Here is a 24,187-nt window from a genome sequence, read left to right as displayed (position 1 = left end):
GATATGTGCTGATTGACCTACCCTAAAATCATTACACCAATATACAACTTATACATTTACATGCAGCTAAAGCAGGGTAAACAAGTGTTGTAGAAGATAAAATGGTGAAAAGAAGAAGAGAGTATAATCAGGTGACTTGTAGAGAATCTTGCATCAAAAGATCAAGTCCATGAACCCAAAATTCTTATATTATGTGTAGGACGAATGAGAGCACATGTAATATATTTGGGTTGTTAATTCAGTGGTAAAAGTTAAGTTGTGTAACTTCAAGATGCCAAATTCAAATATCGTCAGTTGTAAATTGACCGTTAATGCTATTGAAATAGATCTGGGAAAGACCACATTATGAACCTCGCATAAATGTCAGAGTCAAGAAATTCAATATGTGCAGCTCGACCGATGAATGAGTTCAAATTCTTGCCATGGGAAGAGGCATCAAAGCTGACATCACATCTCATGAATACTCTACGTTCAGAAGGATTTGCACGTATTTGATCCAAACAAGCATTCAACATCTCTAGAAACATTTTACCCTTCTTTGAAGTGTCATGTGAAGCAGCATGGCATGATTCAATTCTAGCAGAATGGTAAGGCACATAACCATCCTGAAAATTATTTATGTTGTATCAGTTAACATGTTTTTTGATCCATATTAAAGCTCAAAAGTTACATAGATCCATATATGGTTTTAAATTGTAGTTGTGATTACACTGCAAACTTTTATATTTTAAGAAAATACGGCTAATGTGGTTTAAATTGCAGTTTAAAATCTGTAATATTGCGGCCGCAATTGTAGTTTAAAATCTGTAATATTGCGGCCGCAATTGTAGTTGCAGACAACAATTTAAAACCACGGGTCCATATTAGAGTCATGATTAAGATAATATTTATAAATAAAAACATATAAACGAAATTAAGAGTAATACCTGTGGGGAAGATATCAAGATAATATTCCTAAAATGTTCCAAGGTCTTCTGCTGAAAAAAAGAAGAAAGCAAACAAAAAAAAGCTCCATTAAAAACTCTATAATATTTCTTAAATTTGTCATTTAAGAAAACAAGACCTTTGAAACCATTTATGTGTCATTTGATCTGAACCTTTGTATAACACTTTCCTACCTTACAGAGTTTATATAAGAATGTGTTTTGCAAATCTGGATCATCTGTGCAGGTGAGTTGATGAAGGCATTGTGTGCCTTTTAGCTTCTTCAAAAACCACATTCCAGAATTAAATAATGAATTTGAACTATAAAGATACCCCAAGTGTGGACCAGATACTGAAACATATGTTTGTAAGTGCCTGAGATATGGCTCCATTATGCTATCTACATACAATCGAATGTGAGATCAGGTGCGCGGGAAACAATCGAATGTGAGTCAAATTTCAATTGATCCGACACAAACAACATCTCTTCTACAGTTATAACTAAATTACCTGCTATGGCTGTTCTTATAATGAGATTACCCATAGAATGTCCAACAAAACTTAGCTTAATATCTTCCAATTTCCCATATTTGGATATTTTGTCCATTTTGATTTTAATAAAAGAAATAACTTCTTGAGCTAGTCTATGTCCCATTTCTCTGAAGTCTCCAGTTGTTTTATCTTCATTAGTCTCTGACATGAGAAATTCTACTTTGGGATCTATCAAAATCCATTGATTCCGAACGAGTCTTAGATCCAAATGATGTCCCTAAAACATTTTGAAGGAGCATTTAATCAACCTTTTTACCAAATATGAACAAAAGTATGGATTTAGTACATGAACATTGATCAGTAGCTGAAATGAAAATGATACATCTAGTGTGTATGATATTTCTTGATTATTCTAAGAAAACCAATATTGAATAACAGATGAGAGTAGACAAATATTTATTCATGCCTGAAACCCATGCACAAAGACAACAATCTTCAACACACGAACATTACTTTGTGGTGCAGATTTCTTGCTTAATGTATCATTAGTGAGCCCATTTGTTATACGTGAACCTACAAGTCCAACATGTCCCATGAATGAGATTTCACTGTTACTACGCCGCGGTACATTCATCACCCTTTCAACCAGCACAACTGGTACACGCAAAGGATCTCCAAATATCTGCATATCTTGAATTGAACGATTGTTAATCTGCAAAGATGAATTCATTCATTAACTAGCTCACAAGTTGGTCCCCATATTCAAATTGATTAGTTAGCTCACCCGCATTTGCGCGATGCTCCTCCGATGAAGATCAGCACATGAAATTGCAGTCTCAAGAGGCTGTATGTATGATTTCCAAAACAAAATTAACATTTTTATGTGTTTTTTCAAAGAAACTTGCATGACACAAAAATATTGAAGCAGATTCATCAACTTTCTTTGATCCTGGTTTTATTTATATTTGAGACTGTAGTAGTAACATACAAGCACTTACCTCGTCAGGTAACTTCCACAAACTGGAGACTCTTTTGTGCATTCCACGATGAGAAGACTCATCATTCCCACTATTTATATAATGATGAGGCATCTCTTTCTTCGCGTACATCATCCATATTGACCATTCAGCTTTTCGATCCTTAGCCCATGCATCGCGTAAAAATTCTAGTATCTCTTTCTTATTCTCCCTAGGAACACAAATATTAGTTGATTAAGCAATATTACTTTGGAATAGAATATAAATTAAAATGGTAACTGAAAAGTTGATATATCTAGTTTTATCAACTTTTTAGTTATCGTTTTTGTTTATATTTCATTTCGGAGATAGGAGAAATAGAATTGTAATGAATATTATGATACAAGATAAGAAGCAAACCTATGAAGTTTTAAAAATATCTTCCATAAATAATATAATTGATCTCCTAATGAATTAAAACAGTCCAACAGTTCATTCTGAGACAGGGAATGGAGCTTTTCAACATTTTGTGCATCATTTCCTCCCTGCATAGAAACAGAACAAAGAATCGATAAAAATGAAGCTGCAAAAACAATACAAATGCCAAACAAAAAGGAGTAAGACTCTTAGTGTAAAATAAAGCAAAGAGTGACCTCAACACCATTTTGTGTCTTGCCTTGTCCTATAACTTCACCATCTATTGCAAACTCATTTGCTTGCACCACAAAATTTATCAAGTCCGTGTTATTCATTTTTGACACTAATTCTGAAGTATCTATAACTTCATTAACTGCTTCACTAATTCTGTATAGTTCTTCCAACAATAGATCACGAGAAGTTAATAATGCTTTGACTATCATGATATCTTGTACATCTTGAGAAGCAACACCACTAAAGTCCTGAACAATCACACAAAACATTACAGTATGTTGTTAATTTTTGATGAAGAATGACTGAAAATGAACAAGGGCTTTCATCATCCCTTGTTACTACCTTCGTCTCTAAATATAAGACTCTCTTCAAGGATAAAATTGTAAAAACAATATCAATTCTTAACAAATTTAATACTACTAACCAGTTTTTTAATTCCCGTGACCAAAAAGGTCTTATATTTAAGGACAGAGATAGTATTAACTTAACATATAAAATGAAAGCCTAATTGATTCACATTAAAAATGAGAACATCTAACAAACCTGAGTACCTTCGATGCAGATGAGAAAGAGGCAGCTTTCAATATACTAACATGTACACTTACATCAACAAGTACTGCATGTAAATCATCAAAGTGGATAGGACAATATGAATGCAACCCTAACAAAGCTTTAGGAGTAATTCGAAATTCATGAATAGCAACAGGGGAAGCATCCAATGAAGATTGCATGTCAGCCCTGAAGATAGTAAGATTCAGTCAACATTTTATTTTCACACAGCAAATGTCAACCTCTAAGGAAACAAACATGTGTGTGACTCACCCATCCTCAAGTATTGGAGCATAAATAAGCTCAAATTTTAAAATAACACCATTTGTAGTTAAATCCTGTAATTAAGAGCCACATAAAATAGTTCAATGAGAAAATATTAAACTAAACACCTAAAGCTATGAATAATATGTGTTATCTTACTCCCTCCATCCCATAATATTTATCGCAATTGATCAACGAATTTACTAAGAAAATGATAGAGAGGGATATCATTACCATAGATCTACTACGTGATAAATTGAATGAGATCATCATACATAAATGAACATCTTGTTTAGCATATTTTATACGAAAGGTCGGTGTTGAGAAACTATTTTCTGTGTCATCAATCTTCCATACTCCATAAAAATTACTTTGATCTAGATCAGGAGCTGCAAAACCAACAAATTTCTAATTTTGCATGAGAAAAAGCTTCACTTATAATTCTCAAGTGAAGAAAATTGAGGAATCTGAGACTTGTTTGGTACACCTTGCACCATATAGCCCAAATTATTGATGCAATGAAAACAATAAATCACAAAGTAACTTACATTACACTCTACTGCCTTGAAGTTTATCTAAATGACAACAAACTGCAAATTAAAGTTAACTATATAACTGCAAACTGCAAATTTTCTGCACTCCAATTTTTCAATGTCGACAAACTATTGACTTAACTATATAACTCACCTAAAATAATTTACTCTATATACAATAAAATAGGTTTTTGGAGCAATTATACCCCTAAATTATGTGGATTAAATTAAATAATTAGAAAACTAAAAATCAAAGTAAGTGGCTAAGAAATAAATTATCGTTATGGTAAAAGGATCATAAATCCTGACCAAGTACAAAATACAAGAGAGTATGATAATTTCTTCTAACACAACAAATAAAGCAATATTTATTATTAATAGATAAATTACCTTCATATTGAACAACTCTAGTTGGGATACCCAATGAATTATTTTCACTATCTTCCCATCTTACTGTAATCTTAATCCGATACCATCTATACAAAACAAAACACATCAATTTAGAAATTCAAAAAGAAATTTGGAAGCATAAAAATAAAAAGCAATTAATAAAAAAAAGCTAATAAGAAACAATTAATTATATATATACCCCTGTTTAAATAGATCAAGATTGTGAAATCTATGAACATATATACCAATTTCTTGTACAGTTTCCAACATAACAACAGATTCAACCTTAACGACACGAGGCATTACATTAGGTAATTGTTAGGATTTAAGCCCATTCGACTTCAACATTAAAAAAAAAAACTCTAAATAATGTAATTAAGAAATATTTGGAGTGAAAATTAAGATTTGAAAGGGGAAGGAGATTATATTATAGGGGTGTTAATAGCCAGAATTTGAGGTAGATGTATATTTGTTTGTATTGTGTATCAAAATGTAGTTGTTATGAATGAAATTGGAATTGAGAATGGATAGTGTGGGTTGAACCAATCTCCAATTGCATGTCCCATTTTGGTTAGAATTGAAACGAAATGCATTTTTGTTTTTTCACCCCTACAAATCATGTGTGTATAATTAAATCTACCACTCTCATCCTCTAATGAAACACAAAAGGGTTTTCTAATTTATGTGAGGCTTTATTTCAATCCAACTCAAAGCAATAAAGCTTTTACAAAATGAAGTTTTCTTGTTATGATATTGGGTGTTTGTTACGGTATTTTTTTTTAAATAATCATTTGTTTAAAAAAAAAATTAATTACTTTTGAAAAGTTTCGTTTATTTTATTTCAATAAAACGAAAAATCTAAAAATAATTTAAATTTTTTCATATAATTGCTGTTTTAGAGAGGTTTAAATTTTGGTCGCTACTTTTGAATACATTTTATAGTTAGGTAATTTTTAATGAATTTAATTTAATAATATCACTAGTGAATACGATTCTCAAATCATCTAACTAAAGTAAAATAAGCTTTAATAGTTGTTATAACTATCTTTGGTCATATTAGTTATGATATGTGATTATAGTTAGTTTGCTTTTGTATATTATAAATAAAGTCGTAATATTATAGCAGTTGGTATGGTGTGGTAACAGTAATAGCTGAAAACTAAAATAAGCATAAGTAATTTGTGATTCATAAAAATTCTGAGAAAGAATATTAATGGGAGAGAAAGAAAGATTGAGTGAAATAGATACTAGACGATCAATCTTGAACAATGATAGATACTAGACGATCAATCTTGAAAATACTCTAATCTTGTAAAGTTCAATTAACAATAGTGGATTAATCTTGTTTGCTTGTTCGTGACGTATGTCTCATCAATTAAGACTGAACACATAAATCTATGTGTTATTCTTCTCTTATCTTTCTTTATTTTTCGTTTAATTTGATTGTGAAAACTGTTTTCAGAACATTCTTTGTTTTCAGCAAAAAAACTCAAAACATTCTCCGTTTTTTAGTTTTCTCTGATATTTCAGTTCTGTCCAGAACGTTTTCTGTTTTCGTTTTTTCTTTGCAATTATTTGTTTTCTATTTTGTTGGTTAATTCTTGTTGGAGATCCTAATATTGTTTCAACATCACTCTATACATATATTTATCTATATCATAAAATAAAATAAAATAAAAACATTTGTGTTAAGAAGACAAAATAAAGAAAAACCTACATGTCTAAAGAAAATAAAATAAAAATTTTAATTTATACACATATATAAAAAAAAATTACATTGATAATAAATCATAATTTGATGTTAAAAAATATTTAATTTGTATTTTTAAATAATGGACATGAGTTAAACTCTAAAATTAAAGGGTTAATAGACAATTTTTGTCCTCTGATTGAAAAGAATGATGTAGAAGTCTTAGTGAGAGTAATTGGAGAGATCCGTTTTCAAGTAAACATGCTATTCTATATTTGCTTCACAAAGGTGGGAGTCATTGCCATGAAAGGATTATAAAATTGTTGATAAATATTCTGAAGACTAAGATTAACTTAAAAAAACACAAAGTGATGAGTTCGAATATTTAGCTAGTGATAATAGTTGGGACAAGAATCTTAACCGTACAAAAGGTTTGTTCATGGTTGAGGGAAAAAGTACCAAATTGACGGGAGTCGTCCAACATTTCGATTCATGCTAGTTTAGGATACTACTTTTGTTCCCTATTTCTGTTTCTATTCATAACATATTCCCTGTCCATGACTTTTGTCAAACACTTTGGATTTTCCGAAGCAGTTAAATTGGGTTGTTAACTCTGTTTACAAATTAATATCATTCTCAAAATTCACCATTTCATACATATTAATAACATGATAAAATGAATATATATATTAACTACGTTAGTAATTAATATTGTTAGTAAAAAAAAAAATACTATCATCCAATTATAATTCATAACAATATCAAATGATTAAAATTATACAACATGATGTGAGATTCGAATTTCGTTAATATTATCATTATTTTATTTTAAGTGATATAATTAAAAAAAAATAAAATTGTATTTAAATTTAGAAGTGATAGTTTTAGTTTAAAAAGAAAATTAAAAATGATAGCTTTTTTGAAACAAATATTTTAAAATATGACAGTTATTTAAGATGGAGTAAATAATATAATTTAAGAACTCCCGCCTCTTTTTTATTATATATTTGAAGTAGCTCCCACTCCTTGGCGACTAAGATGGTTATGTTAGATTATTAGTTCGATTAGTTCAACATTTCAATCTCGTCCACAAGCTGGATCCTTATATAGGGATAGAGTCATGAATTAAGCATAGATGGTCGAGTTTAATAGGACAATTTAATAATTAAAATAATAATTTTTTAAATACATAACATATCCAAGAAGTTTAGAAATTATAAGATATATAATTTAGGTGCTTAAAAAAACAAATTAAGTTTTCAATAAAGACTTATTTCACATTTTATTTAATTAAAAGATTTTTAAAATTCAATATATTGAGTTAAAAAAAGTCCATTATAAAATATTGTATCAAATTCACAAAGACCAAAAATTATAATAACAATAAATGTTGAAAAAAATTATAAAAATTTGGAGCTCATTACCTCTTTTAGTCCCTTTCGCCCATGTGTGTAGGTATTTATATTTCCCAAATTTTTTTATCATTATCTCAAAAAAAAAATCATATTAAGTAGATTGAAATTTGCTATAAAAATAGTATACTATTTTTTATTTGATTCAATTTAAGTTTTTTTTATGAGCTTAAATTTTTGTTTATTACTTACTAATTTAGATAAAAGAAAACTATTGAAAAAGATTAAGGAGCAAAGAGTCGCTCTCTTTCTCACTCAATTGTCATCCTTAATTATATAAAGATAAATATATGATGTGATACATATCAAATTAGCTTACATTCTCTTTCTTCATCAGGAAATTCGCTCACCACAACCACGTCCACAACTGAATATGGAATTTTTGGGTAAGAAGAAAAGAAAAGGACTCAAAAAGGTACTGTAGCAGTCCTAATTAATAAGTTATAAATAACATCCGATCAAATAAAAAGTAGTAATAAATTACATAAATATATTTTTAAAATAGTAAAAAATTGGAAAAGCCACCAAAATAAATTATTATTTATAAATTAATTATACCTGTTACATTGTATATAAAAAAAATTAAAATTGTGATGAGTATAATATGAACCATCAAAATATTACATTATATGATTTTAAAATACCTTAAAATAATACTCAACAATTTTAAATAACTTAAAATCATTGATAATAAATTCATAACTATTACTTATATCAATTTCCCTTTTATTATAAATTGTCACACTTTCAACCAGAAATAAAGCAATGTTATAAAACAATATAAAAATGGCGAGAGCTACACGTAAACAACCTTATGGAAATTGCTAAATACAATTTGTAATAATCCATTAAAAAGTGTCAACAAGTACCTAAGCACTTGCTCATTTAATTTGAAGTTAAGAGTGAAACTAAGGCACATACTTCACGTGATTGTATATATTTCTTTACAACAAGTTCCTAAAACAAGTAAAAGAGATGTCTAGATTCACTGAATCCTGCAATCAACCATATTCACTAAACCATAAAACCAATCCAACAATCAATAAATTTAGTCAATTAAACTAAAATAAGAAACCAAAGGTAATTAATTATAAATTTGGTTTAACATTTCGAAATGTTGTGAGAGATGGATGACACAACACCGCATTTTGGTCAATGGTAATAAATTAAGAGGGTAACTTTGTCAGCTAGTGGGTGAAAACAACATAGCAAACCAAAGGATCAGAAATTCAGAATGGATCGTTTACAAATTATGCCAACATTCAGAGTTTCGGTATATCGATCTTCTCATTCAACCACCGCATCTATATTGTTAACCGACCAAAAATTCATTTTAAATTTTAATAACAAAGTTGTTTAGTAAAACCAACAAAATTATTGAAGTAAAATTTGAGTTTAAGTGACATAAATTAATGGTTGAGTTAACTTATTTGTATAAAATGACAAAAAAAAATAAAATTGATATGACATATATAATATAAGATCCAGAGAGAGTAGTAGATACCAATATAATGGTTGATGGACCACATCAAGTTTCAATGTCTACTTTAAAATCTTTTGTACACCATTCACTTGTAAAGTTTTATAATCCATGTCATGGACATCAATAAAGACCATTCATTTGGGGCTCATGAAAACAAGGGGCACATGCATAGTGTAAAAGGTTAAGCTGATTCTTTTTCATTTTTAGGAAAAAAGATTACAACCAGAATATATTTTTTAGATAAGGAAATAATATTTTAGTTGATCGTGTTATAATTGCCTCTGATTGAGGAACCAATGAAATGCAAATACAAGATGCCTAGTCGGCAACTCGGATTAATTTATGTCATAGAAGAGGTGCACTAGATATGATCTTCATCATTGCACCTCATGTATACAAAGAAATTTTTTACAAGTTAGGTCAATTCTCATTTTAATTATGATATCACATCATCGATTCACCAAAATTTTGCAGCTTGACTTTGCTAGTATTGATCTTTTCGGTTCAATTTCCACTTGATTTTATCATTAAATAATTTTGTATTATTTTTTCATAAAATTATAGGGTATCAGAATATATTTGACTAAATTCTAAGCTACAATAATCCTATTGCCTTAAAATTAAAATTAGAGACTTAAGACAAAAAAAAAAAAATCATCAAAATATATGAATTTATATAAAAATAAAATACATAAGCATAAAATTTAGAAATGATAATAAAAAGAAAAGGGCAATAAGACCCAAAAGTGAGGGGAATCTAGTACTCAATTAGAGGACATGCATGGTGGTGAGGGATTTCTTTATATGTACCACTTGAATATAATCAATGGCTACCATAAAAATCTTAAAAATGGATGGACTAAAACAAAAATGGGCACGTGTGGGGTCCACAAGCCAGAGCAGAAGTTGCCACCTTCAATGGTTCACAAGCGTGTCAAAAATTCCACACTCCCAACTCACCTATCATCTTAACCTCTTCATTCAATTTTATATTGCCTTTCTCTACTTCCATTGCTTTATTTTTAAAAAGCACTTTAATTAATAATATTTAAATTTAATAAAATTCTTTTTTGACCAAATGTGCCACACTCCCCCTTTGACTTCACCTCTAATTTTTCTATTTAACCCCTTATTGTTTTTCTCACAAACTATCACACTTTCTTGCATTATATCTATTTGTTGGTCCATACTATTAATTTCTTTCTCTCTGTTTCTCCAAACACTAGGAAACAGAACGTGAAAGATATGAGTCCTGATCAATTTCAGAAAAACAGCATGTACATAGAAACCCCTGAATCTTTTGTTGATGGTGGCAAAAATTTCGATGAAGACGGTCGACCCAAAAGAACTGGTATATATACATATACCAAAATATAAAGGGGATACAATTTTTTAAAATGCTCCTTTATTTCAATTTTATCTTTTATTTTAACTATCTTACAATTTATAATTTGTATGTCTGTATTATATTTACAATTTTATCTTACTTCGATTCTATATTTTTATAACAGTAACTAAAAATTAGACGAAATTTTATAATTTATTGATAAACATGTTATCTTATGCTACAATAAGTGCTGAAAATAAACATATAACATAATATATGATTATTTTGTAACCATATTTATTAGCAGTTTATCGAAGTTACAATAATAATTGAAAATTATGCATAGTGTATGAATAATATATAGTAAATGAATATCGATGTTGAATATGAAGGTACATGGGTGACAGCAAGTGCACACATAATAACAGCAGTGATAGGGTCAGGAGTGTTATCACTTGCATGGGCGATAGCACAAATGGGTTGGGTTGCTGGTCCAGCAGTTCTACTTGCCTTCTCTTTTATTACTTATTTCACTTCCACTCTTCTTGCTGATTCTTATCGTTCACCTGATCCTGTTCATGGCAAACGAAATTACACTTATTCTGAAGTTGTCAGATCTGTCTTAGGTAATCCATATTCTAATTCATCATCCTTTTTTTTCCACATTAACATTCATTTATCAATAACGAGTTTCCAATTCATTTCTTCATAGGAGGAAGGAAGTTCCAGCTGTGTGGATTAGCTCAATATATTAATCTAATCGGTGTAACAATCGGTTACACAATAACTGCTTCTATTAGTATGGTGTAAGTTCATCCACATAAAAATATAAAATATTTTATATTTGAAAAATTGATATATTTAAATAAAAATTTATTTAGATATATTAATTTTTTAATATTTTTATTTATCTCATTTTAGTTAGATATGATAATTATTTTTATTTTTATTTTTGAAATAATGTGAACCAATTGACCAACAGGGCGGTGAAAAGATCAAATTGTTATCACAAACATGGACATCATGCAAAGTGCTATATATCAAACAATCCTTTCATGATCATATTTGCTTGCATTCAAATTGTTCTTAGCCAAATACCAAATTTCCATAAGCTCTCGTGGCTATCCATTGTTGCAGCCGTTATGTCTTTCGCTTATTCCTCTATTGGCCTTGGTCTCTCCATAGCTAAAGTAGCAGGTAAATTTTTAGTGATCAATTTTATTTTTTTTTTTACTTTATGATGGAAAATTTTATTAGACTAGCTAGGACAGTAAAAGCATAAGTTTATATATAATTTATAAAAAAAGTTATATACAATATATATTTTCATGGTTTTAATTTTATTTGCTTTTGTAAATTAATTTTTAATACTAATAATAAGATGCATGCGCGTGCATGTTAATTGATTGATGGTGAAGGTGGGGGACCTGTACGGACATCTTTAACGGGGGTGCAAGTTGGGGTGGACGTTACAGCAACTGAGAAAGTGTGGAGAATGTTTCAAGCTATTGGTGACATTGCATTCGCTTATGCTTATTCTAACGTGCTTATTGAGATACAGGCAAGTCATTTTTGTTGTTAATTTATTATTGCATACATAATTTTTATTTTATTTTTTTATAATTATTTGTAAGGTATGTGAATACACATATATAAATAATTTTATATTTTAAACTTTAGTTCAATTGACAAATATTGATCTGGTTGAATTAGATGTTTTATTTTGAATTAAAATTTAAGATCTCTAAATTATGTGAATTAATTATATTTTTTATTTTTAAGATTTTTAAATTATGTGAATTAATTATATGTATTTTTAAGATTTCAAAATTATGTGAGTTAATTATAGTATAGGTTAGAATTTTTAATTGAATTAAGATTTAAGATAAGAATTGGTTTAAAAAATAATAAAATTGATGAATCATGGAGGATGTGCCGAAGAGTGTCTAAAAGAAACATGTGTTGTTGATATTTCTCTGATTCAAAGCTGCTTAGCTTTTACCTGCACAATTAATACAAATATATCTAATAGCAAACTAGTATGGTGCATTAATTTTTCAAGACTGTATCTAACTCTATATTGCTATAACTCTTTGTGTTTGCATGCATGCATGATTTATGGGTACCGTGGCAGTATGACAGAGTAGCCAAGTTGTTGGTTCTATATTAAATATTGGGCCACTTGGTGATTTCAACGAACAAAGCACTTTGTTTACTACTAATCTTTGTGGAGGATGTAGTTTGACCCTTATCAAATGCGCCTTCCAAATGGATTAATTAGTAAAAGGAATTTTTATTTTACTTTTATTAAAAGTAAAGTAAAGGAATTTTTTAGTGAACCAAGTATATATGTCTGTATAGACATTTATTTTAAACATAAACTTAGCCCCTACAACTTCTATATTTTCGTGCAAACGTTGGATTGACACTATATATACGGCTCGTGATTGATATTAAACTATGTTTTGAAATTATAGGTAAATTATCAACAATTAATTAATATTAATCATTTGTAATCTTAGTTAAAAAAAAATTATGTCGAATCTATTCCTGAAAAAAAAAACTATAACAAACCTAAAAAAAAGTTCAAAAAGTTGGTGGTGTATGGGTGATTGATTTTAATTGATTCTTGAAATTTACCCACAACCTTTTAAGAATAACATAAAATTTATCTTTAGTTTAATTATTTTCAATACTTACATGTTTTCTTAAAGGCAAATAATTACTTTACCAAATGAATGAAATATATTCTAATCTTTAGACTTTTTTGTATATGGATTTAATTTATTAAATCATTACAAATGTTTAAATTTTATCATTATTATTTATAAAATTATTTTCATAAACAAATTATGTTCATAAATGATTGTGATAAACGGATAATATAAATTTTTTATATAGACAATACATAATAATTAAAGTATTTATATTTACACTATCTTTTAATTAATATTGTAGTGGAAAATTAAAAAGAAATACAAACCAAAAATTAGTTAATTTATCAAAAGATGCCAAGGCAAATTCTATTTATTTCACACGGGCGTGATGTTCTCAAATGAGAAAAAATTAGATATGTCCCTCCACACATCCCTTTCACTCTTCTTTTAATTGAATAAAAAAAATTATAGTTGAGAGAGAATATGATTTTTAAGAGCATATTTATTTTTCTGTTCAAATAAAGGAAAATTAAAGCAAAATCATTTGCATACAACTGTCTGCCACATGGTGCATCGTTAATATTCCATATACTCCGATACAATTTAATCCCAAAAAAATATTTACCTCCAATTAATGAGAAATTATAAATGAAAAAATAGTTTTACTAAATTAATCTTATTAACCATTAGTATATTTATGATTAAAATCCAAATTAAAAGAGAATATCTATTTAGGAGTGATGTACGTAAAATTGATTAAAGAAGAAATAATCAATGCTACATTAAAAATAAAACTTATTTTGTGATACATTTTTTATTTACAAATGTGATATACTTATAATGGAAAAAGACAGAGAGTACAATTTAAACAGTAAATCTAGGGATGGCTGTCTCCTATGAACCTTTCTATTAACTTAAAAATACAACTGCTTTATAATAGTAGAACCAATATAATCCTCTTATTTTGATTAAACTAAATCCCACTTAACTAGATATCCCATACCGATACAGAATAAAATTTCAAATCTGGTGGTGGACTGGTAGATTGAGCACCAAAATTAAAACTTCTGGAAATGTAGCCTAATTCGTTTCGAAAAAGCTAGACTTCTACTTAAGTGAACACTACTCGAAATACAGTAAAAATAACAAATGTCATATGGTAAAAAAATAAAAATGAGAGAGGGAGAGAATATGAGATATTCCGTATGTGTAATTACCATTATGAATGGCACGTAAATTGTAATGATATTTTTCGTTGATGGCCACCATAATGAAGAATGGAACCACACTTTTTACAGGATACCCTGAAATCAAGCCCCCCAGAGAACCAAGTCATGAAAAGAGCAAGTTTGATTGGCATCTTGACTACAACCATGTTTTACATGCTATGTGGCTGCTTAGGTTATGCAGCATTTGGTAATGATGCACCAGGAAATTTCCTCACAGGGTTCGGCTTCTACGAGCCCTATTGGCTAATAGACGTAGCCAACATCTGCATTGCCGTGCACTTAATCGGGGCATATCAGGTAAACAACTTGAACCAAACCTATTTGCAGCTTCTGTTCTGTTTTATGAAAACACATTTGTTCATGAAGAGTGTTTGATATTTGCTAGGTCTTCTGCCAACCCATATTTGGATTCGTCGAGAGTAAGAGTAAGGAAAAATGGTCCAATAGTCAATTTGTAAATGGAGAGCACGCTGTAACCATTCCTCTATGTGGAACCTACTATGTCAACTTCTTCAGGGTAGTGTGGAGAACAACATATGTTGTAGTCACTGCTTTGATAGCTATGCTATTTCCATTCTTCAATGACTTTCTGGGCCTGATTGGTTCACTGTCCTTTTGGCCATTAACGGTTTACTTCCCAATAGAGATGTACATTAAGCAGTCCAAGATGCAAAGATTTTCCTTTACATGGACATGGCTCAAGATTTTGAGCTGGGCATGTCTCATCGTTTCTATCATCTCAGCTGTTGGTTCCATCCAAGGCCTTGCTCATGATCTCAAAAAATACCAGCCATTCAAAGCTCAGCAATAATACTTATTTCCATGTTCATCATTGTTTTTCTTTTCTCAGTAACTTTTCTTTGTTTTAATAAGTTGTCAGCATGTCCACGCATATGTAGTGTTATCAGGTGTTTATGCAAGAAAGAACATAACACCAAGCTGCAGTGTATATATATCTCATGAATAATTCCCTATGTTTGAAAGTCAGCACTATTTAAAATTTCTATCTATGGTAGGAACTGAAATCATATGTCTCATTTTTTTTGTCCCTCGTGTCATCTAATAAAAATGCTATACCTAAACATGGAAAGAAAAAAATCTTAGTTAATTTTTTTTTGTTGTTTGATATTTGATTGGAGTGATAAAGAAAGGGGCAGGTAATTTCATTTCTTTTGTACGTGCACAATATATACCCACTTGGTTCAGGGGAGCCTGCTTTAACCTTGCATCTGCATCAAACACTTTTTAATACCAGGGTGAAAATTCTAGACAGAGTCGAGATTCAAATTCACCACATACTGGTCGTGAAATCATGTAAGGCACAAGTATAGTGGAATTGCAGGGACAGAAACTGAACCAACAACTTCTCTAACTGTGTTTCATAAGTCAGTGAAAATAATTTCAAGTTAGGATGGCAAGGCCAAAACTACTAATGTTAAGCATTTAAATGTCCCACAGCTATTCTGCATTCTTTCCACCAATATTATAGATGGAAGAATTCAATAAATCATGAAAGTACTAGGGTGCATTCAGGTTTATCAAGTACCCTAAACACAGGTCTGTTTAGTTTAGGAGGGGAGAGGAGGACTTTGGGGAGTCTATTTTTCTCCATAATACAAAAGCCTCATAATTTGGGGGAGCTCAAAAAATGTATTAGAGGAGGGTTTAGATAATTTCTTCAACCCTTTATATGTTGTTATAATACTCCAAAAATTAAAAATATATTAAGCATAAACATTCTCTTGTCATTCTCTACAAAATAACTCTCAAATAAGATGAAATGTTTCTCTATATTTTTTTCTCTTCCTCTCCCCCCAAAGCCCTCCCCTCCAAACTCAAAGCCTAAATAAGGAGTAGGCATACGCCAAATTTGATTGAGGGGGCGTTTGTTTCATAGTTGACAGCTTCACTCTTAGCTTAGGAATAACTTCCCCAGGAGATAACAATGTGAATCTTATTCCCAAGTGTATTAACAAAATATGTTTGGTTAATACTCAACACATTCTTGGGAATTATTTGTAAGAATGGAGTATATGGCTAGTTACCTAAATTCCATTCCCACCATGATGTGAATCTTCTGGGAATAAAAGCATGCAAAAATGGAAGTTATTGTTAGGCACAGTTAGAGTAGTTTCTAGTTAGAAGATTAGCAATGGTAAACAGAGCAGTGGCTCAGTTGTTTGTATGCGGAAACTTAGGGTGAACAAATCTTCCCCTGTTTATAGCCTTCGATAAAATTGTTATCTTGATTGTGTCTATCAATTTCTCATTTCTTTTAACTAGGTTCCTAACACCTTGTCTTCTACAAGCCTCAAAACACTCGACCTAGGTTTTCAGCTTATCGGTTAAAATAGGATATGACTTTAGTTTGAAAGGGTCAAACTAAATGCACATAAAAAGAAAGCCGGTGCATAGTCATAATTTTATAAGTCAATATTTTACAATTTATACCACATTCCTACTAAAAATTATAACACAGAAATAATATTAAGCCAAAACTGAGTTCAATTACATCTGCCAGACTTAAAAAACAAATGATTCAAGTGTATTACCCAATTGGATAGATCAACCAGACTCCCTCTCACTCATGACAAATGCCTGTATAAGACTTTGTGCAGCATTAGTTTGCTCTGGGGTTCCAGATATAATAATTTTAGTTTCCACAGCTCCAGGTTTTGGATCAGTAATAGTAACATTTGCATCAGAGATCTGTAAGTGTGGATGACATTGTAAACATCAAAATAATTAAAATTATACGATGAATCAATGATTTCATCACTATTAAAATTATGTATGACCGACTCAGGCAACTATTTAAATTGTTTGCACAAATATCATCTGAGTAAACAAAATTAACATCATCAATTGTCAGATGCAGTGGCCGCACCTGGAGTATTTGTTTCAAGCATTCACCATCTTCCCCATATATTACAGGCACCAGGGCTCGAGGAACAACAACTTCAACAGTGGTACTTGTGATAATCGGTTGGCTCCCTCTGCATGATAAAACCCAGATATTACACACACGATGAGAGAGAGAATTAGAAGGAGATTTGAAATATAATAATGATAAAATTACTCAGTGATAGACACACCCTGCAAATCCAGAAATTCTGCGATGACCTCCAGCAAATTCGGGCAAGCCCATGTGCCCTTCATGTATCCCCTAGAAATCATATATCAAATATGATTAACTCAAACACTTAAGCCTTATCAGTGTGGGAAAAGAGTTTGTTTAAAACATAATGGCTAATTGCAACTAAAGATTGATATGCCATACCATCTGAAATTTATGGGATGCAGCAATAACTTTGTGAGGTTTACACATATGGAACATAAATAGAATAAACCATAACTTTCAAAGATGTAGAATATTTTCCTAACTTTTTAGGTGTCTTATTGAAAATTATTAAGTCACCATTCAAATGAAATATTTTATACAATAAAAAACTTTAAACAGTTCATAATTTTAATAATAAGGATAAATAACACAGAAGCTTTAAAACCCTATATTTCATTAAATATGCTATGACATACACTTATTTTGATGCAAACTATGCATGTTGTACCACTGCCCAGTTCAATTTTAAAAGTTTAAGACTAATTTCAACACACAGAATGAGTATTTGATAAAAGATAGCCCAAATCTAAGTTACATGCAGAGATATACTCCAAAGACGGAGGGTAATGCAAAATTAGTACCAACAACAAAAAAAGTAGTCCAATACCTTAGGGCCCCATGGCTTCCTTTCAGATATGTGAGGAGGAAGGCCTTGTCTATATATATTATTCATAAAAGGAGGGTGATCATCAAGGGGAAAACTAGCATGTGGATGTGGATGTGGAGGACCTAGGTCAGAATACATTCCGGGAGGTGAATGTCCCCGCCTTCCCAAATAAGGAGGGAATGGAGAATGTTGATCCAGAAATGCAGAGTTTGAAGGAAAATTGACAGATGGAAATGCATCGCGAAAGAAATGATGTCTTAATCTTGTGGTTATATGCAAAAGAGCATCATGCACTGCCTCAATTTCGCCACTTACCTGTCAAATGGATAATCGACAACCATTTGAAACATTAAATAATACTTGGGTAAAAAAATTGTTTAAATTAAAAAGCTACGTGACTTGACAATATGACTATATTAGTTTTTCCCAAGAAATCATGGTTATTCTGTTATAGATTATAGGTCATACTCACATTGTATGGTATCTACCAAAACCAATGGGGAGTAACGAGTAGTTTAATTTAATCTAAATAATTACAATATATCAGCAGTACTATGAAAGTTATAAGCATATGGGACAAAGTGGGAAATTTCAAATGTACACCAATATCAGACTAGGTAGAAATCTAACCTGAATTACTTCTTCATCTTCTGAAACACACTTAGGACCCTTATCCTTACCCAACATACGAATATGGGCTCCTGATAACTTCCTCATTTCAGCTATGATGGAACCACCCTTCCCAAAGAGACAACCTATTTGACTGGAAGAAACAATAACCCTTGCTAACATACTGTGCTCTTTGGCATCAGGTATAGCCCTGGATATTCTATTCTGCACACGAAATACAGCCTCTTGCACAGGAGATATTCTATCATCTGGGTGCTGCAATTATTAAACTAACATCAGTGAAAACCAAATGTGACTACACAACAATAGCAAAAAATGAGAAAATTGGAAACTTGTACAATACCGCTGGACCAGATATGATGACAATGCAGTCCTCTGAACCCGGAATGGCTTCTATAACCTTGATTTCACTGGCCGTCTCTTGTTGCATAGTCTTTATGATTGCTCCACCTTTGCCAATTAAATTTCCGACCTTTTCTGAAGGGCACAATAAGCGAAAAGTAAGAATTTCAAGTGAGGGCCTCATGCGACCATGCATGGCCCCTTCGTGAAATTTGGGAATCATAGGAGGAGCAGAATGAAAAACAGGTATATCATTAGGCCCAGATGCAAAAGGCGCTCCTTGACCAGCGAAGCTACGTTTATTTGATGGGAATTGACCAAATGAATGAGATGACGGCCCAGTAAGATTGGTAGGCAGAGATTCATGCTCACGGGGTGGATTTTCCACAAGCTGCTGAAAAACAGATTGAAGAGCTTTCCTGACAACTTCTACTCCTCCTGTGATCTACACCGCAGCATAAACAGGAGAAATGTTGAAACATGACAACAGCTGTGACCATATCTAAAAATAAGTGAAATGCACCAATATAGCAACTACAGAAACTTGTATTTTTCTTCTTCGGCCTCGTATTGTATGTTTACTAAAACTACTAAAAATACATACATAGAAAGCACACATTTGACAGCAAAATACTGAACATTTGACAAAGTAAACAATACACCATACATTTACGACCAGAAATGAAACTAGGAACAGTAATTTCATAGAACAATATGCACCTTATCAAATTTTAGTGCATACATTTACCTGAACTAACTCGTCAGAAACCGAGGCACACATGGGAATTTCGTCTTTAGGAAGGATCCGAATCTGTGCCCCACTATCAGACGACATCCTCTTTATTACGCTGCCACCTTTTCCCAAAATGCACCCAACTTGATTCGAAAGAACAAGTAGCCTTAAAACAGTGAAAGAAGCTTTATTACTCTCATGGTCACCTTCACCTATATCCTCTATTCCTTCAGCCATCCTCTCAAAAACTAGGGTAACAGCCTTAAGAATAGTTGAATTCCCCTTCTCACTCTGTGAATCTTCAACGGGAACAGAATCCTTATCTTCATTATCATCACCACCGCGATCTTTTCCCTCATCGTCATTCACCTTACTTTCATTCTCATCATTATTAACCTCCTTTGCCTGCTCAGCACTACCTTCTTCACTCTCTTTATTATCAGAACCTAAAAAGGCTATAACTCTTTCGTCGCAACCAGGGACAGGTTCTTCAATCTTAACCTTCACACCAGTTTCAGCGCGAATTTGTGATATAATAGAACCACCTTTACCAATAACACTACCAATTCTAGTCACAGGACATAGCAAACGGAACACAACACTTCCAGCAGATAAATCCAACGGTGAAGATTTATGCCGTTTTCCTCTTCCATTTCGTTCTCCTTTCTTCTGTCTCTTAGTCATTGGAACTGAATATGAATATGCGCACGAAACAATATCACACCTAATGTATATATCAACCTAACATTATCACTAATTAATATATAAAAGTATGTAACTATTATTACAACTAGAGATTGAATTCAAACTATAAAGTGTTGATAACAACAAAAACTTTATTTGTTCAATCGTGCGAGAAATAAGGATATGAAATTTAATAGTTTAATGTAATAAAGCGACGGTGTGTGAGTGTGTGAAATTAAATAAAAGAATAGTGAAAGATATTTGAAGTTTTACGATCAGCGCGTGACTCGAACCTTAAAGAATCGAACGGAAAAGAAACGGCACCGGTGTCGACGATGGAGTGAAGAGAACGACGGAACGATGAATATTGGGAGAGAATTTTCCCCCTCTTGCAGTGTGACCTAAGCAGACCTCTTGGGACTGTTTTGGGCCTTCTATAATCGGTAAGCCCAAATTATTGGGCCCCCAGTTTTAACTGCTACCTTTATCGTTGAACACGATAATAATTTGAGAAGTGCAGACAAACCTCTCTAACTCACACTTTACTCTTTTTTTTTTATTAGTTAAAATTGGTATATGTCCCACCAAATTCGGAGGATTCCATAGTAAAATTGATGTAAATTTAACTAATTAAAAAGAATGAGTTAAAATGTGTGTTAAATAATATATTTTAGCATTTTTCTAATAACTTTAAAGATTCAACTTGAACTCTCTTGCTAGTCTCCATACATATACTCCCACATTTTCAATAAATTTTACTCTTTTAGTAGCATAAAGTTTTTATACGACAATTAATTACAACTTATAAACACATTAAATTTATACATAACTTCTTTTTTCAATTTTTAATTTGATATGTTGTTAATATGAGATTGATTGTTTGAGTGTAGTATTTAATCTCAACTTTATAAAAAATTATCTTTTCAAATTATTTGAGTTTTCTCTCAACCGCCTTAAAATTGTATTAGTAGATATAAATAGTGTTCAACAACAAATTTGAAGGTTTTTTTTTTTATCTTAAACTATAAATCTGAAATATCAATGTCTTATTCTTAAAATTTTCTCATAAAAAATTGAATTAGTATAAAGTGAAAAAAATATTAGTAAAATCGAGTGTCGTGAATATCTGGAATAAAAAAAAATAATTTGAATTCTAAAACTTTATAAATTAAGCATTCACATTCACACTTTTGTCAATATTTGTGTGCATTACTTTATGCTAATCATTTTTATTTTTTTATGAGAGAATTGTAAGGTCAGGGGAAAATGACTAGAACTCCCAATTTATTGAACACGAATTATATATGCTTATACAATTCTAAAGTGGTAGAGAAAAAATTAAAATAAATTGAAAAGATAAGCTATGTATAAATTGAGATATTTGTCCCAAAGTTTTATATCTGGTATTTTAGACTTTTGAATGTTTAAAATCTAAAATATAAAATGAATTTTTTGTTTGTGTTTGATAATATTTTTTCGAACCGAACTCGATACAAAACGTTCGACCTAACAATATTAATATTAATCATGTGAGTTATGACTTAAGACATCAAATAATTTTAATATAATTTGATATTTTTATTTGTTTTTACTCAATATTATTACGTGTTTAGTTCAACTCTCGTTCTCGATGTAAAAATATATTTAATTAGTAATTTATAAATATATATGTCAAAATTGTTTGAACATTGAGATTTACTCTAATCTAATGAGTTCTTAGAACTCAACTCATTTAAAAAAATTTAATTAAAAAAAATAATATTATGTGTTAGTGTATAATTTTTTGATTATGGCGCATAACAACTTTTATGATATATAATTTTGAACATAGAATCATTGTTATTATTAGCATATCAGATGGATATAATAAAAATAGAAAAGAAAACAAGATTAATTTTAAGTTGTGATTAAGAGAAAAAATCTATTTATATCAAAATAAAATACATAAGTATATTGATTAAAACCATTGTTATACATTTTGTATGTATTAAATGTAAATCTTTTAAGTTTAAGTTATTAATTATAAAATCGTTAAAAAACTAATGTTGTAAGACATTAGACATTTAAACAAAAACATTTACATCTTCCAGAAACTTAAACTAAAAATTTATTTTAGAGAGATTTGAATCAATTTTATTTTTTTTTTTTGCAATTTTACTGCGACTAATTATATAATTAGACATTTATTTTCTTAATTTAGTAGGGATTTGTTTATAATTTTCATATGAATGATAATTGATTATATATATATATCAATAATAAATAATGATGATATCATCATCATAACAATATATCACAACAACAACAAAAAGTATCATAATATTTTAATCCGACCTCAAGTGTTTTGAATGATCATCAACTCTATAGAATAATGGAGTTTCATTTTATACTTTTTTTCTATTTTAATAAAATCCCATTAATTCAAAATATATTTTTTATGACTATTTATTCGAAATAGATATACAAGCTGTCCTTATAAAAAAATGTTGTAGTGTTCCATTTTTCTGTGTTATTTTTAATTAAATAGAACGACAAATCTTCCCTTAAAGCGAGATAAGTTAATTTATATTTTTATATTAGTTTTTATTCAAACATTTAAAAAATAATAATAATAAAAATCAAATATTTTAATGATTTAATAATTATAATTAATTAACAATATAATTTATTTTTTACAAATGAAATTCATATTTTAATTAATTATAATTTCATCAATGGTAACAGATAAAATAATTTATACAAAAATAGTAAAATATAAGAATTTTTTTTGTCTGTAGCTTCTTTCTTAATTTAACCGTCGAATTAATACAAACTAAAAAAACCATGGAATTGACGTGATTAAAAAAAGCCATTTATTAATAAGATTACCATTAATGAAAAATACAATTTAACCAATGTAAATCTCAATTTTTAATATGACACAACATAGTATACTGAAATAGCACAAATAATACATTTTTGCTATTTATGAATAGTTATTATTATTTTAATTAAAAATTACTTGAACCTGTGTTAGAAAAAGATAATAGGCGAAACTCAATTTATCATAAAAAAAATTTAAACAGAGAGAAAAAATAAGATTACCATTTATAAAAAGAAATATTTTAAGTGTTGTAATTATGAACTTTTTTATTATTTTACGTTAAAGAATGTCAACTTTTTTATAATGGAAATACCATAATTATTTAAATACTTTAATTTATTTCACATATATATATTAAAACACCATAAATGTTTTTTTATTATTTTACGTTAAATGGTCAACCTTTGTATATTAAAAGAGTGTATTTATGTATCTTTTCCCCTTTAACATTAAAAATATAGATATACATGTATGTTTTATCAATGAAAAATAAAAACCCCTTATTGAAAAATGATGATGAATAATTCATTGAACTTTCTCATTCACAATTCCTCTATATAACACAACTAGCTTACGACGAATGCCACTACACCATCGTGCAAAGATTCAAAAAACAATGGCAGAACCACCGCCTCCATCTTCTCGGCATT

The 24,187-nt window shown here is 30.0% G+C and overlaps 3 protein-coding genes across 7 annotated transcripts; 1 reads left to right on the top strand and 2 right to left on the bottom strand.

Moving 5' to 3' along the window:
• Window positions 1-105: 105 nt before the first annotated feature.
• Window positions 106-5,486, bottom strand: LOC101514923 (uncharacterized). 3 transcript variants are annotated; one of them, XM_012715969.3, is made up of 14 exons: window positions 4,959-5,486; window positions 4,760-4,845; window positions 4,071-4,225; window positions 3,846-3,910; window positions 3,575-3,761; window positions 3,026-3,271; window positions 2,793-2,917; window positions 2,415-2,604; window positions 2,201-2,260; window positions 1,883-2,128; window positions 1,435-1,693; window positions 1,119-1,324; window positions 927-977; window positions 106-605 (listed from the first exon to the last, which is right to left on the bottom strand). In XM_012715969.3, exons 1-14 carry the CDS (start codon window positions 5,060-5,062, stop codon window positions 315-317), a joined length of 2,271 nt encoding a protein of 756 aa, XP_012571423.1. In that variant the 5' UTR covers window positions 5,063-5,486; the 3' UTR covers window positions 106-314. The 3 variants fall into 3 exon arrangements, with proteins under 3 accessions (XP_012571423.1, XP_012571425.1, XP_073224466.1); XM_012715971.3 differs by having other exon boundaries at window positions 927-974; XM_073368365.1 differs by having other exon boundaries at window positions 1,883-2,098.
• Window positions 5,487-10,484: 4,998 nt separating this feature from the next.
• On the top strand, window positions 10,485-15,544 carry LOC101495138 (amino acid permease 6-like). The gene is made up of 7 exons (XM_004501019.4): window positions 10,485-10,695; window positions 11,064-11,297; window positions 11,384-11,477; window positions 11,654-11,868; window positions 12,090-12,232; window positions 14,627-14,854; window positions 14,943-15,544. Exons 1-7 carry the CDS (start codon window positions 10,590-10,592, stop codon window positions 15,366-15,368), a joined length of 1,446 nt encoding a protein of 481 aa, XP_004501076.1. The 5' UTR covers window positions 10,485-10,589; the 3' UTR covers window positions 15,369-15,544.
• LOC101495463 (RNA-binding KH domain-containing protein RCF3-like) lies at window positions 14,104-21,122 on the bottom strand. Of its 3 annotated transcripts, XM_012716013.3 has the most exons (9): window positions 20,968-21,121; window positions 20,006-20,714; window positions 19,259-19,702; window positions 18,916-19,170; window positions 18,286-18,600; window positions 17,653-17,723; window positions 17,445-17,553; window positions 17,110-17,266; window positions 14,104-15,496 (listed from the first exon to the last, which is right to left on the bottom strand). In XM_012716013.3, the coding sequence occupies exons 2-8, from the start codon at window positions 20,672-20,674 to the stop codon at window positions 17,123-17,125; spliced, it is 2,007 nt and encodes a 668-aa protein (XP_012571467.1). In that variant the 5' UTR covers window positions 20,675-20,714; window positions 20,968-21,121; the 3' UTR covers window positions 14,104-15,496; window positions 17,110-17,122. The 3 variants fall into 3 exon arrangements, with proteins under 3 accessions (XP_012571467.1, XP_004501077.1, XP_004501079.1); XM_004501020.4 differs by lacking the exon at window positions 14,104-15,496 and having other exon boundaries at window positions 16,945-17,266; window positions 20,006-20,679; window positions 20,968-21,122; XM_004501022.4 differs by lacking the exon at window positions 14,104-15,496 and having other exon boundaries at window positions 16,945-17,266; window positions 20,006-20,731; window positions 20,968-21,099.
• Window positions 21,123-24,187: the final 3,065 nt, after the last annotated feature.

This window comes from Cicer arietinum, chromosome 5, assembly GCF_000331145.2.
Source record: "Cicer arietinum cultivar CDC Frontier isolate Library 1 chromosome 5, Cicar.CDCFrontier_v2.0, whole genome shotgun sequence".
Classification (NCBI taxonomy): Eukaryota; Viridiplantae; Streptophyta; class Magnoliopsida; order Fabales; family Fabaceae; genus Cicer; species Cicer arietinum.
This window is presented reverse-complemented; position numbering and strand designations above follow the sequence as displayed.